General features: G+C 55.2%; 1 protein-coding gene across 5 annotated transcripts in view; it reads left to right on the top strand.

Annotated features, from left to right (window-relative positions):
- Positions 1-13,035, top strand: part of PBX4 (PBX homeobox 4) — a 42,388-nt gene extending 29,353 nt beyond the window's left edge. For all 5 annotated transcript variants that reach the window (XM_059160647.1, XM_059160644.1, XM_059160648.1 and 2 more), the window contains exons 3-8: positions 6,311-6,558; positions 6,831-7,021; positions 7,482-7,617; positions 10,065-10,221; positions 10,427-10,533; positions 12,674-13,035. In XM_059160647.1, coding sequence (XP_059016630.1) covers positions 6,311-6,558; positions 6,831-7,021; positions 7,482-7,617; positions 10,065-10,221; positions 10,427-10,533; positions 12,674-12,766 — 932 coding nt within the window. In that variant the 3' untranslated portion in view covers positions 12,767-13,035. The remainder of the gene's footprint in view (positions 1-6,310; positions 6,559-6,830; positions 7,022-7,481; positions 7,618-10,064; positions 10,222-10,426; positions 10,534-12,673) is intronic.
- Positions 13,036-16,201: the final 3,166 nt, after the last annotated feature.

Raw genomic sequence — 16,201 nt, 5'->3', positions numbered from 1 at the left:
TCAGGGTCTTGGGATCGAGTCCCGCATCGGGCTCTCTGCTCAGCAGGGAGCCTGCTTCCCTCTCTCTCTCTCTCTCTGCCTGCCTCTCTGCCTACTTGTGATCTCTCTCTGTCAAATAAATAAATAAAATCTTTTAAAAAAAAAAAAAAAAAAGACTCCTGGGTCCCGTGTATACACTCCATTGGTGTCCATCCTCAGGGAAGGATGTGGGGGAGACCTAAGAGATGGGAGCAACAGAAAGAGCAAACACAAGCCATTGAGACCTTCCCTATAGCTAGAGTTGTTTGGGTTGGTTTTTTTTTTTTTTTTCCTTAAATAATTGGGTCTAGGTACAGAAGGTTATTTACCACCTGCCACTCCTTTCCATGTTCTCCAGCAGCAGAGGCTTTGTGTGAGGGAGGAAACACTCTCACAAAAGATGGCACTGGTTGCTGGGATGAACCAGAATTGCTTGTTAAATTCCCTTATTACCTTTGCTTCTTTGACTGCAAGAGAAGTTGGGGCCAGGGGAGCTGAACTCAAGCCTGAGAATGAGGACAGGAGCGCTAACCTCAGCACAGGTCTCAGTGACCGCACTGGGTCACCCCAGAGGCGCTGTTCCTGCCAAGCTGTAGTGTCAGGAGACCACCCCAGTACCCGCTGCTTCCTGGGGGCGGCAGCAACCACTTGTCACCCCAGTGCCCCCGCTTAGGCCCAGCACTTAGCCCTTAGCAAGGAATCAAAAAGCATCACAAGGTTTCTGGAAGCAGGAAGTCCCCAAGCTTTTCTTCCTAATAATGATCCTCACCCATGACCGCAGAGACACTGGTACTGCCACTTCAGACCGGTGCTGGGGGCAGATGGATATGGGAGGTGGTATGACCGCATGAGGGTGACTCTGGTTGCTCAGCATGTTCTCAAGACTCTGGGTCTCTAGACCCCTAACCTGGAGGTCCCAGCAGCAGGCTTGGACTTTCTGTTGTCAGAAAGCAGTTCGGGGGGGTGCCTGTCAGTTGGGTTCAGTGTGTCCTTCCATTCTGGGTTGTCTCAGCTTCATCCATCCGGGCAGCGTGTGCTGGAGACCTCACTGTGTGGGTGAGGGGGGCAGGCTTCTGAGGGTCTAGGGCCCTGCCCATTGAGGCCAGCAGGGAGGAAAGGAGGTCAGTGTTTTGCTAAGTCCTGCACCCTGGTGGTCTCCTGACACTACAGCTTGGCAGGAACAGTGCCTCTGGGGCGACCCAGTGCGGTCACTGCACCATCCCATCCCGTCAGGCGCTCAGGGCACCTCCGTTCTCAGGTAGGAGCTGCAGCCCGCAGAGTGACACATTCACAGCCACGTGGTCAGGCCGGTTAGGGGCATCTGAGGTCTCTGCGGCTCAACTCATGGATTGGACTTCCTCCCATGTGAGTGTGGGCCCCAGAGACGGCTCTGCCCAGCCTCCCACCTGCACACGGGATGAAGCTGGAACATGGTCTTACTGCCAAGCAAGAGCACTCTTGAATGGGCGAAAGGATAGGCAAGCAGGATGGGGGGGAGTCAGCGTGAAGGAGGCTTCCCCTCTGAGCCTTCCCTCTCCCCCAGTAGCCATGTCTTCGTTCTGTTAAGGAGAGAAAAATAAAAGCAACCAATCATGTTCCTGTCTTAATCTGCTTGGGGTTTCCTAAACAATAAACATTTATTTTCTTCTAGTTCTGAAGGCTAGAAGTCGAAGATCAAGGTGCCTGGTGATTTGGTTCCTAGTGAGAGCCACTTCCAGCCTTGCTGACAGCCACCTTCTTGCCTTGCCCTCACACCGAGCTTGGGGGAATGGGGAGGCTCTCTTCCTCTCCTTGGAAGGCCACAGCCCCAGGATGAGGGCCCCAGCCTGACAAGCTTGTTCTGTCTTAATCACCTCCTCCCGACTTGTCTCCAGATACAGTCACACTGGAGTTAGGGCTGCAGTGGGTGAACTAGGGGGACACCGTTCAGTCCCTGAGAGTTCCATATTATCTCTTTGAAAAACAAATGTAATGTGTTGATATTCACAATTTCCTTTCATTGTTTGATTCACCAGGCTTTTTATCACTTTCAGTAAGCTGGGAACAGAAGGAACTCTGGCAGTTGGCCCGGGGTGTGGGTGGGGGGGGGGGGGCTTTATTTGAGATCCTACCTCCTCCCCTAAGTGCCTCGAGCAGACAGTGTCCCTGAGCTGAGCTCCTGGTCCCCAAGGCCTCCCAGTCACCACTTGAGGGCCCCTGAAGGTGCCGAGGAGCACATCTGAGATGCTCTGGAACAGCCTACCGGAAATGAGCTTGTTGTAATTGGCGGTAATGAGTATCTAATGACCATAATTGGGCCAGTTACAGTGCCTGGGAGGACAGGGGCTTGGTGCTGAGGGAGGAGACTGAGCTGTGCTGCAGGGCGTTGGCGGAGGGTAAGGCGCACTTTGCAAGCAGGTCAAGTGACATCCAGACGTGTGCTCTTTGCAGCCATGTCCGCAGCTATAACTGGTGGGGACCAAAGCATGGGGTCACTTTTTTTTTTTTTTTAAGTTTTGCTTTTACTCATGTATGTACATTTGCAAAAATGCCTAGTCGTAAAGTAGGAAAGCTTGTAGGGCGTGATTGCTTTTCATAACAGCTCCCCAAGGCCTTTGCCTGGCTAACACCACAGGGCCCGGGGTACGACAGGCATATTGTCTCCATATTTGTGGACATCTGCATGGTTTCATATTTTTGGTTTTTGTGTTTTGAAGTGAAATGGAAGTTTATGAAGTGAAGGCAAGAACAGAAAGGAAGAGAAAAAAGCTCTCTAGAGTGAGAGGGGTCCCAAGGGGGTTGCCTTCAGTTTTTCAAAATCAGTACAGGTAGTGTGCATCCTATAAATATGGCCTCTGTCGGCGTCATTGTTCCTGTAGGGCAGATTCTCAGAACAATAATTTGGATATCAAAGGATATGTACTTTTTTATAGTTAATCAGCATTTCAAAACTCACCTCCAAGATAGACTGCACCAGTACATGCCTGTAGACATTGATGAGGAAAGGCTTGGGTATTCTCTGTGATTTGAGAATTTTCATTTGTGAAAGGCAAGTTCTGTGGTTGTTTTTTGTTTGTTTGTTTGGTGTATTTCTAAAAATCTTCAGCGCTGGGCGTTATACTCTGCCCATGATAGGCTCCTAGATGCCTGCTCTTAGATAAAAACACACAAGACTGGCCCATGCCCTGCAGCAGCCCAGAGTTATGCACACACACAGGTGGCACACACAGACACACTTACCCTGGTGTGCACCCACACCTCTGCGTGTACACACATACCTTCGCTGAGCCCCGTGTTCCAACCCTCACCATTCCTTTCCTTAATTCAACTGAAGCCATGATGGAAGGTGAGGCGGTAACCTCTCTGCCCCTGGACATCAGAGCATGCTGGAGACCCTCTGGGAAGCAACTGGGTCGTGTGTGCCGCTCTTGGCCCGCTCCTGATCCTCCTCCTGGACCATAGGCACTCAGGGGACAGCTGCAGAATAAGCCTGATACAGGAGCAGAGTGTCTGCTGTGCTGTCAAAGGGCCATGTACACGGCCCAGCAGAGGGAAATTTCACGACAGTGAGTTTGGAAGGATGTCAGGCAAGTCCCTGAGTGCCAGGTGTCAGGCTCTAGGCTTTAGCTGAGGGTGCCAGGAAGTTGTTGAAGTCTTTGAACAGGACTGGAATGATGCACACAGTGTTGGAAGGTAGTCAGCTTGCAGGTGTGCATGATGAATGGGGCAGAGAGGGATTTCCTCCAGGATCATGGAGGGCAGGGGAAGGGTGAGCTCAGCAGGACCCAGGAATGGCATTAAGGGAGAGGACGGATGGTGAATTGATTGAGGAGGTAGAATCAGTAGGATTTGAAAACAGAGGGACCTGAGCAGGAGGGCGTCCATTATCTACTCTGGGTGAAGAGAGATTAGGGGGGCCGGGGCCTGTACCAAGACCAGGTGGTGCAGGTTAACACTAGAGCCGACTTAGGGCCCATCCAGAAGCCCCCAGCCGCTTAGCTGAGCTGGCATATGCGAGGATGGGGACTATGTGCAGCCCTGGGAGCCCCATCCTGGTTGAGCACAGGAACTAAGATTCACTTCCCATGTCCTTGGGGATCACATAAGGTTGTAAGAGATTGTGGGGAACTGATGGAGGATGACCCTCTCCCTCAGCTCTTTCAGAAAGTGCCTCCCTGTGACCCAGCAGGACTGAGTCTCCCCACACATGAGGAAAATCCCTACAAAGATAGCTTTTGAGATCCTTCAGTTTTCACAAGTAAATTTGTGACAGAAAGGCCAATCCTTTATGCAGGGAACAGGAAAGGGACAAGCAATACCTAAATATCTCTGCTAGGGCTCCACTTCTTTTTTATTTGTGCATTTAAGTCCATTAGTAGCCAAGACTATTAAAGGAGCCTGTTCCCAAGAAAACACTTCAAACTTTGTTTTTCTGAGAGGTCAGAACTAGATGGACATGATTACCTTCCCCATCCCCTGCCTCCCTCCCCTCAGGGTCACCCCTTTCCCCAGTGACTGTCCACCTATATCTTTCTCTATAGCCACAGACACTTCTGTCACTGATGATAAAGCAAACAAAATTCAGCTCCTGCAAGTCCGCCCTCAGACCTGAGCCTCGCTCTGCAGCCCCTGTAGCAGCCTTCCCCTCCCTGCACTGCCTGGCTCCCTGGTCCCCTGGAGCTTTCTAGTGACAGAAGTCACTAGAAGTCACTTTCTACTCCGACAGACCCTGCAGCTGCCTTTACAGAGGTTAACGGCAGTCTCCTAATGGCTAAGCCCACGCTTCACCCCTGTGACTCCTTCTGGTTCTTCTGGACCCACCTGATCATTCTTTCACTGTCTCCTTTGCCTGTCCCGCAGCTATAGAGCTGCGGGCACAGGTGGCTACATACAGATGTCCCAAACACACCACATGCAGATGACACATGAATATCCGTCTCCCACCCAAACTGGTGCGTCCATCCCCATCTCCCAGTAAGCAGCTACCTCGCGTCTGTGATTGGCCCGTTCAGGGACTCAGGCTGTGTCAGGCCGGGGCAGCCTTTCCTGCCGCTTAGCCCACTGTGCTTGGGAGAATGTGGTGCCACCCATGGTGTTGCCCACTTGAACCTGGGAGTTGCCCTGGCCTCTTTCTGTCATACCCATATCCCGTGGTCAGGGATCCTGGGGACTCTCCCTCGGGCTGCCCTGCAGCTGCCCTGTGTCGCCCTGGACAGGGGCACTCTCCCCATTGCCGCCCCTGCCCCCAGCAGGTGCCCCCTCTCAGCCCAGCTGAGGCCCAGCCTCCCAAGTTTTAGGGCCAAATGTCCTGTTTCTCTTCTATTTTTAAAAATCTTTTTTTAAAAAGATTTTATTCATTTATTTGACACACACACAGAGAGAGAGAGAGAGAGAGAGAGAGAAAGAACACAAGCAGGGGGAATGGGAGAGGAAGAAGCAGGCTTCTGGCTGAGCAGAGAGCCCGATGCCATGCTGGATCCCAGGACCCTGAGATCATGACCTCAGCTAAAGGCAGCTGCTTAAAGACTGAGCCACCCAAGCGCCCCATCGTTTCTCTGTTTTAAATCTCTAAGTGGATTAGTTCATCTTTTCTGGTACTCTCTGGATCAAGCTTTTTCTTTCTGACTTTTTTTTTTTTTTTTAAGATTTTATTTATTTATTTATTTATTAGAGAGAGAGAGAGAGAGAGAGAGAGAGAGAGAGCGCATGGGAATAGGGAGGGTCAGGGGGAAAAACAGACTCCCCGCTCAGCAGGGAGCCCAATGTGGGGCTTCATCCTGGGACTCGGGGATCATGACCTGAGCTAAAGGCAGACACTTAGCCGACTGAGCCTCCCAGGTGCCCCTCCTCTCTGACTTTATAGCAACAGGTTCCCCCTCCACGACATACATTGTCACAACAGATGCACAACAACACAGCCCTGCACAGACACCAGCTTGCCGTTCACCTTCATGTCCACACCTGTGCTTGTGTGAGCATCTGGAAATGTGCCCTCCCCTCCCTTCTGGATGCATGGTTTAGGGCTTCGGGTGCCACCCCAAACCTGCCCCGCCCAGCCCTCCCCTGGGTGCCCAGCTGTGGACTGTAAGTTCTGCCCACATGGCTACGCTGAACAGTGGCCTGTGTGTGCTCCCTGGACTGCCCTCCTGTGTGGCTGGACCACTGTCAAAGTAGGTAACTCGGTGTCTCTAAATGGATTAAAGGAAGCCTTTCTTTCCCCTCAGGGGTTCAGATATGATGCCAGCGCTAATAATCTGTTGTGGTTGTTCGCTCAGACAGCGGACACTGATTCGGTCCCATCTCTCCTCTCTAGTGTTAAGCATCCATGGTGTTCAGGAGGAAGGTCCCCCCAGTGCTCAGCTCATGAGGTTGGATAACATGCTGCTGGCCGAGGGTGTATCCAGGCCGGAGAGGCGAGGAAGAGGAGGATCGGCGGCAGCGGCGAGCACAGCAACACCAGGTGGCTGTCCAAATGACAATAGCCTTGAGCACTCTGACTACAGGGCCAAGCTGTCCCAGATCCGACAGATTTACCACTCTGAGCTAGAGAAATATGAACAGGTGATCTTTCTGCATGGAAGAGTTTCTGTCATGTGAACGCGCATTTGTCAAAGCAAAACGTGGACCGCTAACCACCTTTCTTTTGTGGCACAGACCAGGGAGTAGATGCACTTGGTCTCACGGCAGAGGTGGCCGATTTTGTTGGAAACCCTTTGCTTCTCAGTAGCCAGCCTGTGTGGGAGCTGCAAGGGGTGGCAGGTGGCTGGTCCTGCGTGGAGCCCCTAGCCAGCTTGCTGGGTAGTCATAGGCTGGCACATGTGTCCCCACCCCAGGCCTGCCGTGAGTTCACCACGCACGTCACCAACCTCCTCCGGGAGCAGAGCAGGATGAGGCCTGTCTCGCCCAAGGAGATTGAGCGCATGGTCGGTGTCATCCACGGCAAGTTCAATGCCATCCAGATGCAGCTGAAGCAGAGCACCTGTGAGGCTGTGATGACCCTGCGTTCACGGTTCCTCGATGCCAGGTCAGGCCCTACATGCTGCCCATGTCCCCAGGGTTGGCTCTTAAGAAGAACTGAATTGCAGCTGACTTGGGTTTAAGTTCTGGGGGTCTCCCAACTTGTCCCGGGGCTCTGGCTGTGGCCAGGGGTGCAGCCCTTATATAGCCTCTTGGAAGGTGATCAGAAGTGCTGACCTTGGGGTCCCTGGGTGGCTCAGTGGGTTCAGCATCTGCCTTTGGCTCAGGTCATGATCTCAGGCTCCTGGGATCAAGCGCCACATTGGGCTCCCTGCTCATCGGGGAGTCTGCTTCTCTCTCTCTCTCCCTCTGCCCCTCCCTGTGCTCATGTGCTCTCTCTCTCTCAAATAAATGAAATTAAAAAAAAAAGAAAGTCCTGACCTCTAGGAAATCACAACGGAGACACAGGGGCGTCCCTAGAGGCCAGGGTGTGCACTGGCTAAGGCTGAGCAGATGGGTCTTTGCAGGCGCAAGCGGAGGAACTTCAGCAAGCAGGCCACGGAAGTGCTGAATGAGTATTTTTACTCCCATCTGAGCAACCCTTACCCCAGTGAAGAAGCCAAAGAAGAGCTGGCCAGGAAGGGCGGCATCACAGTCTCCCAGGTGATGGGCCTCCCTGCACCTAGGAGGGGGAGAAGGTCATGTCTGGTGAGGACACCCAGGGAAGCTCATTAATCGTGCAGAGCATGCGGGCAGAGTGCGAGGTCCCTGAGGGCGGCACCAGTGGAGTGGAGAGTGTGGCCCTTGGGACCCAGTACCACGCTTGTGTCACAAGGATGTCGTGCTGTGTGGAAGGGAGCTGAGCGTGTGTCAGCGCAGGAGAGGAAGAACAACTTGGAGCAAAATGAGGACTTCACATGATAGCCCAGCTCTCAAACTGGAGTGCCAGTTCCGCTGTGCTGGGAGAAGTTAGGGTGCATGCGTGCTGGGTTCGTTCTCCGGCAGTCCAGACACGTGGCCAGGGTGGTGCGATACCGGGCTACATCTGGCTCCATGTGGGGAGCGGGGGTACAGACTGGAGATAAGACCTGGACAGCCTTGAGAGGCCCTGGTGGTCTGGCCCTGGAGCCAAGCGAGGGGAAACTGAGGGGAAAACCCAAAAAACATCTCAGAAGGTTTTAAAGTGGGAATGGCGAGTACAGGCAGCTCAGGAGGCAGGATCAGGGCATACCCCAACCCCCCACTCCTGCCCACCCCCCACGTCTGGTCTGGTGGGGGCTGACTGTGTGAATGCTAGCTCACTGATCATCACCACGCTGTGCGCTTGAGGGCGCTGAGTTTTCAGCCCAGTTTGGCGACCTCCAGAGCTTGTGCCCTTAGCCAGAACTCTCTGTCCTGGCCCCGGCCAAGTCCAGCTGCAATTTCATAATAGGAGGCCTGCAGGGGTGCCCGGGCAGCAGGACCTCGCCGGTGTCCCAGTCACATTTGACTTCCTTCACCCTGGCACTGCTCTGGCATTCTTGGCACCAAGGCCGGCGCTGAAGCCAGGGGCGCACCTCTGGGGCTTCAAGACCCCCAAGAAGCATGAGGCGCGGCAGCTTGATTGCCACCTTGTGCAGCTGTCTGAAGAGCAGCCTGATTCGGTTCAGGCTCCAGCACCTCTGGAAAGCAGATGGGTGTTGGGTCCAGACTTCATCCGAGGAGAAGGTCAGTTGCCAACAAATCTGAGAGGATATCTGAGAGCCCGGGCAATGCCCATACCTGCTTGAGGTGCTGTATTGGGGTGCTCCCCATGGAGATGGCAGATGCTGGCCCAGGACCAGCTCCCCTCTATCCCCCAGGCCCCCGATCTGCCCAGAACAGGGCCTGCCTTCTCACCTTGCCCACACAGGTGGCTTGCTCTCTACCCCCCCGAAAATGCCAGTTGAGTTAACATGGAAAACGGCCTGCTGCCATTCCTCTGCAAACTCAGTTCCACAAAGACGTTCCAGCGCATTTCTTGTAGGTGGACGGAACCAAGTGCTGCTCTGGCTACCCCGGGGGGCAGGCGGGGGCGGAGACACGGTGAGGGGCAGGGAGTATGCACAGGACTTTTCCCTTTCATGGCTAACACGGAGAGGATAATAACATGGAGTGCTTGGGTAGGGACATTAAAGAAATACATTTTTAAAAGAGAAAAGGTCATTGAAACCCTGCCACTGTTGATTTCTGTTCATTAAACCACACATACTTCACTGAAGGGCCCCAGGCCTTACTTTGGGGTATTTAAGTGTTTCCAGTCATGCTGGTCTTCACAGAAAGGTGCTGGCCCAGAGGCTCACTGATTCTGCCCCCGGGTAATGTTCATTGTCACAACCCTCGGGTAGGGGGGTTGCTGCTGGCATCTGGTGGGTAGAGGCCAGGGGTGCTGCTCAGCACCCCACAGTGCTCAGGACAGCCCCACGGCAGAGAATGTCCCCGGGGAGGAGTCCTGGCCTGGTCCCGGTGCAGGTTTGGGGTCAGCTAGGTTCGGCCTGCTCGGCCCTGGGGCTCCTGCACCTGCAGAGCCCACTGGCTTTTAGAATGCCTGTGACCGTGGCTGTCCCCAGCTGCTGCGAGGACTGGATGGGTCTCATCTCAGCACTCAGTTCCTCCCCACTGCTGTGTCGGTTAGCCATCCTCTGAGAAGTTGTGGATCCAACGGGGTCTTTCCTTAGACTGAATTCCCAGGAATGGGGTTGGGTGGCTCCTTGGCTCTCACTTTCCCCAAAGAACAATCCAGAATTCAGTCTGTTCCTGGCCCTGCAGGGAGTGGATGCTCGGCTCTCCATGTGTCAGACATGCTGTTTCCTTCCAGCTCCTTCCCAACCCCATTCCAGCAGCACCTGGTGGGACAGGCCAGCTCAGGGTGACCTCCCTCCACTGTAGCCATTTCCCTGGGCCCCTGGTTCAGTCCGCACCAACTTCTTGGTCCCAGCCCCTCACCCGGCCCCGAGGCTGCATGTTGCCACCTCAGAGACGTTCCTCCTGGCCGTGGGAGCATGGGCACCTCAGAGAGAACCCACCATATGTTCACGTTTTCTCATACTGGGTCAGCTTTTCCAGCGACGTCTTTCTTTCTGTGTCCATAGGTCTCCAACTGGTTCGGCAACAAAAGAATCCGATATAAAAAGAATATGGGGAAGTTTCAAGAAGAAGCCACCATTTATACGACTAAAATGGCAGTCGACACCACCAAAGTCGGGGGTCTGGGGAGCCAGGCTAGCTGCCCATCAACACCCAGCTCGGGTGAGTGAGGACCAGCCCAAGGACTGTCCTTCGTGGATGGTGACGCCCACTGAGCTGCACAGGAAGGGGCTGGGAGAGACCTTCTCTCTGGAGCTGAGGCCAATGGGAGCCACATTCCTGGCTGACGGGCTGGTAGATCCCACCTGAGGAGCCTCTGTAACTTTTGGGCTAGAACACTTGTCCTGACACCTCACATCCCTTCTAGGTTCCTCTGGTCCCTTCCCGCTGACCAGTGCTGGGGATGCACTTATCACCCTGCAGACCCTGACCTCTCTCCGCCCCGCCCCTGCGGGAGGCGGCTTACAGTCCCAGGTGAGTCTCGGCACAATCCGAGGATGCCCTTGGGGTCCATGACTCAGTGTTGGGGCAGAGATGCAAAGCCCAGATGGGTGGTGGGTCCTGGGAACGGGCCATCTTGCCAGCCAACTCTCAGCGTCCATAAGGCTCCCTCAGAGGTCCCAGCAATGAGGAAAGGCCCACTGGGTGCTTGGTCCCTTGTCCTGATGACATCAGGTTGGCAGAACAGCCTCAGGGGCACGGCTCTGTTGCGCCCACTTTGCAAAGACCTGTGCCCTTCACTTCCAATCCCAGGACTCAGCAACTCCCAAGTGGTGCGCCCGAGGCAAGGGCTGTTGCTTGTGGCTGTTGGGAACGAGCCCTCCCTCCCAGTGGGCATCTCTCTGTACCCTGGGGCGTGGAAGGGGACAGGCATCCGAGGCCCTAGCCATTGGAACGTGGAGCCCTACTAGGCTCATACTCTCTACCACGTAAGTGCCTTGGCCTTGCCAGCCTGCCCAGCATCCCGCTGGCTGTCGCCAGGGCTTCTGAAGAGGCCGCACAGGCACAGCTGTGATGTGTCCGTGCGGGTGCACGGCTGTGTGGCATCTGGCCAGGCCTTAGCACACCTTTCCCTTCACATGAGTGTACCCTCCAGTGTCAGCTGACCCCCCACTGATTTACCTGCAGCCCCTGGTTGATGCAGGGAATGGACACCCCCTGGTGCCATTTGGCCTGGTGCAGGGGAGAACTGTCCCATCACCATGGTAACCCCACAGCCCTCCATGAGCCCCTGGGGGGGAGCAGAGAGCTCTGGCACCACCAGGGCGTCCAGCCTCATCTTGCTCTGTGCTTTCCTGGGGCTCCGTGCCTCGGGTGTGATGCAGGGTCCTGTCCATCCCACAGAGTAAGTGGGAATGTCCTTGTTCTGGTGTGGACACCCCGCCGGTTCTGGAGGGGCACAGATGCTCTTTCAAGAGAGCCGAACCCGAGGGGTAAGGCTGCCCAGCCAGAAGCTATTGCCTCCAGCCTGTGACCTGAGGAACATCTGGGCTGCCCTTTGGCTGGGCACTAGCCTGTTAGCCCTCAGTCCTGCGGGTGTACCCCTCTCTTCACCACTCATGGCCTCTTCCCGGAACGTAGCACTGTGGGTGTCCATGAGGGCAGGACGTCCCCCTGAGGCCAGTGTGCATCCCAGCTGCTCCCAGATGGAGGCCGGGCACCCCCATGTCATGGGATGAGGCAGCTCCCTCAGGAAGCCAGCAGTCTGCCCATCCATTCACCTGACATTGGCATCTAAAGCACCCATGCCGTGACCGCGCAAGGGGACACGTGGCGAGGAGAGAGCTTAGGCGGGAGGGCCGAAGGGCAGGGTCTCGGCCTGGTGGGGTCAGATGAGGTAGAGGGCACCAGCCGGAGGGCTCAGCCTGTTAAGGGAAAATGCTAGAGAGAGGAAGGGGAGGAGGAACTCATGTGGTCGCCTGCTGACTCAGGAGAGACCGAGTGAGCCCTCAGGGTCACTTGGAGGGTGTGACATCTGCACACCTGGGAGCATTTGGCTCCGGTGGAAGCCACCCCCACTGGAGTGAGTATTGGGAAGAAGAGTGGCCCTGCCCTCATGGGCTGCAAACAGGCCTCTCCATGGAGCAGACCGCCCGCGGAGAGCCCTTTTCAGTGGTGTTTTCCATTGCGGGGGGCGGGGGGGGGGCATGTCCTGTGGACAGACATCCCAAGGCCAGGTGTACCCGCTCCTGTCCCTGCACTGCAGACAGAGCCCCGTGCCGGGGTGGCTGCTACCCTTCTGGCTGCCCAGCCAGACCAGTGTCCGGCTGGGTTCCTCTGCCCTTCCGGCTCACTGCCTCTGGCCTCTATGGCTCAGGGACAGTCAGCGGCTCCAGGCCGGGTTGGGTCTGTTTCCCCTCAGAACATGTGGAAGCCTCGGCTGTGCCACAGTGCCAAATCAGTCCTTGACCAAAGCCCCGGCGGGCGTGGAGGCCCCTTCCCGCTGGGGAAGCACGTCCACCTCAGGGCTCAGGTGGCGAGGCCAACTGTGACCCAGCAGGGCCCCTCAGTCCCTCTGCTGGCTCCTGCTTCCTCTTCTGGGTTCTTCTCGGGGGGGTGTGGGGGCGGGACGGGCCATCCGTGGCCTTCTGATGCTCAGTCTCTGTCTTTCCAGGCCCGGGGTGGCTGGCAGGGAGCCGCCCCCCCAGCGTCCACCACTTCGCCTGCTGGAGACCTCAGCAGCGTCAACTCAGATGCATCTAATTAAGTTTTGGGGACCGGGTGGCCGGCCGTGGTTCACGAGCACTCGAGTCTTTACTGCCCGTGCTGCTGATTACCTCAAAAACCCAGAACTGCAGCAGGCGACGGGCACCATCCTTTTTGCTTGCCGCCTGGGATCTGAAATGGGCTGAGATGCTGCTCATTTTCTCAATTCACTTTGGTTTTTTAATAGTAATTTTATGCTAAGACTGTGAATTGTTTCTTCTAGGACTTGTCACAAATTCTCTCATTAAAATTTCGGACTTATTTTCACGTTGATATTGTTCACCCCAGATTTGTTCCGAGCGGCGCGATGTTGGTGTCGTGGTTCTGTCAGCTCCTGGGTCCCTCCACACAGCGGCTCCCGAGACGCTGCCTTCCCCGCTCTCTTCTGTCATCTCATTCCGTATGCTCTCGATTTCCGTCTGCTGTGCACTCCCAACTTTGCTGGGGATTGGGTTTGTACTTTTGCCTATTAATATAAGTTCTACCATTCTCCGTTGACATCCTGGCCAGGATTTTCTTCCAGTGAGGGAAGCACCAAGGCAGGAGGCCCTCGGCCTCGGCGCTGAACATTTAGCTGGTTCCCATTTTGCGGCTGCGCGCCCACACCACCACTCGGCTCGGTGTCTCTGCCCCTGGCTGGGTCCGCTCCGGTGCCAGCTGGGGACCAGCGCTGCGCTGCCTGCTGTGGGCATTCCCCCTCACAAAGCTTGACTGGGGTTTTCTATCATTTGTGGCTAGAAGGTGGCAGCTGACGCCCTCCCCTGCCCGAGGTGCTGGTGTTCAGGTCCAGCTCGCCTGCCTCCTGGCTCCCTGCAGCCCCACTGACAGACCAGGGCCCTGCTCCAGTGAAATTACATTCCAGAGAGAAAGAGAGAATAAACATGACCAGAAGTCTGCGGGTGGGCTCAGGGTCAGTCTCCAGGACAAGGGGCCTTTGTCCCTTTTCTTTTTATTCCTCCTTTTCTCCTCTCTCCCTTTTTTTTCTTTCCTCTTCCCTCCCTTCGTCTGTCTCTCTTTCTTTCTTTCTCTCTTTCTTTCTTCTTTCTTTCTTTCCTCCCTTCCTTCTTTCCTGAGAGGAAAAAGTGGATACGGGGCGCCTGGGTGGCTCAGTGGGTTGAGCCGCTGCCTTCTGCTCAGGTCATGATCTCAGGGTCCTGGGATCGAGTCCCGCATCGGGCTCTCTGCTCAGCAGGGAGCCTGCTTCCCTCTCTCTCTGCCTGCCTCTCTGTCTACTGTGATTTTTCTCTGTCAAATAAATAAATAAAATCTTTAAAAAACAAAAAAAAAAGTGGATACGGAGGGGCAGAGGGATAAGCAGACTCCCTCCTGAGCAGGAAGCCCAACTTGGCCTCAATCCCAGGACTCTGGGACCATGACCTAAGCCAAAGGCAGATGCTTAACCCACTGAGCCACCCAGGTGCCCCTCCCCTTTTTAAAAATTGTGGTAAAATATATGTAACATAATATTTGCCATTTTAGCCATTTTAAGTGAAGAATCCGGTGCCATGGATTACATTGGCAGTGTGTTTGTGAAATCATCACCCCCCTCTAGTTCCAGAACGTTTCCTTCCCCACACTGGATACCCCATTCCTGCGAGCAGTCCCTCCCCACCCCCTTCCCCCAGCCCTTGGCAAGCACCAGTATCCTTTCTGTGTCTCTGGACTTGCCTGTTCTGAATGTTTCCTATCAGTGGAATCATGCACTCTGTGGCGTTTTGTTGTGGCTGACTTCTCTCGCCGTCATGTTTGCGAGGTTCATCACATTGTGGCGTGTGTCAGGGCTTCATTGCGTTTTATGACAATAGCCCACCAGAGAAGGGAGCTCTGAGACGAGATCTTAGGGGGGTGAGCCGGGGAGCGTGCAGAATGCAGGGCGGGGAGGCTGGGACTGCTCCAGGTGCCCACACAGGTGGGAGGGGTGAGAGGTGCCAGTCAGTGCGGTGGGCACCACGGGTACTCGGGGCCTCCCAGCTGTTGAGCAGAGATCCGACCTAAGGGGGGTGGGTGGTCAGCGGGTCCAGTGGTCACGGTGGGGGTGGGGGGCAAATGCAGGCAGACATGTCTCACTTGCTGTTGAATGGGAGTGGGGTGGCCGGAGCCGCAGGGAGAAGAGGTAGGATGCCATGCAGGGAAGATGGCTCAGCTCTGGACCGTCAGGGTTGGAGTGTCTGCCACACAACTGGATGTATTAGTAGTGTTCCCCAGAGAGAAATGTGGGAGTCCTGAGAGGCCAGAATATTGGGCAAACACCAAGAGAGGGTGTCATGGAAGACAGAGGCTAGATTTCAGGAGCAGGAGCTCTGTTAGCAGGGAGAAGTGGCGGCAGGCGGAGCTGCGAGCGTTCAGTGGGGCGATGGGACTCCCCACGGCTTCCAGAGAGACTCAGACACGGAGCACGGAGCTCCGGTGCAGAGGAGATTCCCAGCAGATAGCCGGGGACCGTGCCATGTGGGAGGGAATCCGGCGCAGCGAGCACGGGGGAGGTCTTGGCGGTGGGATACGTCTGGGCAACGGAGAGGTGGAGGGTGCCGGGGTAGAAGACAGCGAGACCCGGCGCTCCCGAGGGAAATAGACAAGCTGTGACAGGCATGTCCCCGACTTCGCGGCGGCCTTCCCGCGACTCGGCCTCCGCTCACGGACGCCCTCTAGTGGCCACCGTGAGAATTCGTGCTTCTCTGGCCGCAGGCCTGGAGCTGGGTCTTCTGGGGGCGCTTTTTTTTTTTTTTTTTTTTTTTTTTTAAAGATTTTCTTTATTTGACACAGAGAGAAAGAGCACAAGTAGGCAGAGAAGGGGAGGGGAGCAGGCTCCCTTCTGAGCAGAGAGCCCGATGTGGGACTCGATCCCAGGACCCTGAGATCATAACCTGAGCCGAAGGCAGAGGCTTAACCCACTGAGCTACCCAGATGCCCTTCTGGGGGATTTTTAATTTGAAGGAATACCTTAACTCAAATTCTGCACATAAAGTCGCAGTCTATTAACATTTCCTATTGCGCTATGCAAAAACACCTAGGGGCGCCTGAGTGGTGCAGTCAGTTGAGCCTCCGACTGGGGTGTTCTCGGCTCAGGTCTTGATCTCAGGATCCTGAGATTGAACCTCGCATCAGGCTCCCTGCTCAGCACAAGGTTGGCTTGAGTTTCTCTCCCTCTGCCCCCCAGCTCATGCTCTCTTCAATCAATCAATCAATCTTTTTAAAATGTGGCCACACAACAATAATCGAGCCACAAATCTTTTTTTTTTTTTAAAGATTTTATTTATTTGACAGAGAGAGATCACAAGCAGGCAGAGAGGCAGGCAGACAGAGAGGAGGAAGCAGGCTCCCTGCTGAGCAGAGAGCCCAATGCGGGGCTCGATCCCAGGACTCTGAGATCATGACCTGAGCCTAAGGCAGTGGCTTAACCCACTGAGCCACCCAGGCACCCCTCAAGCCACAAATC

This window comes from Mustela lutreola, chromosome 2 (genome assembly GCF_030435805.1).
Source record: "Mustela lutreola isolate mMusLut2 chromosome 2, mMusLut2.pri, whole genome shotgun sequence".
NCBI lineage: Eukaryota > Metazoa > Chordata > Mammalia > Carnivora > Mustelidae > Mustela > Mustela lutreola.
This window is presented reverse-complemented; position numbering and strand designations above follow the sequence as displayed.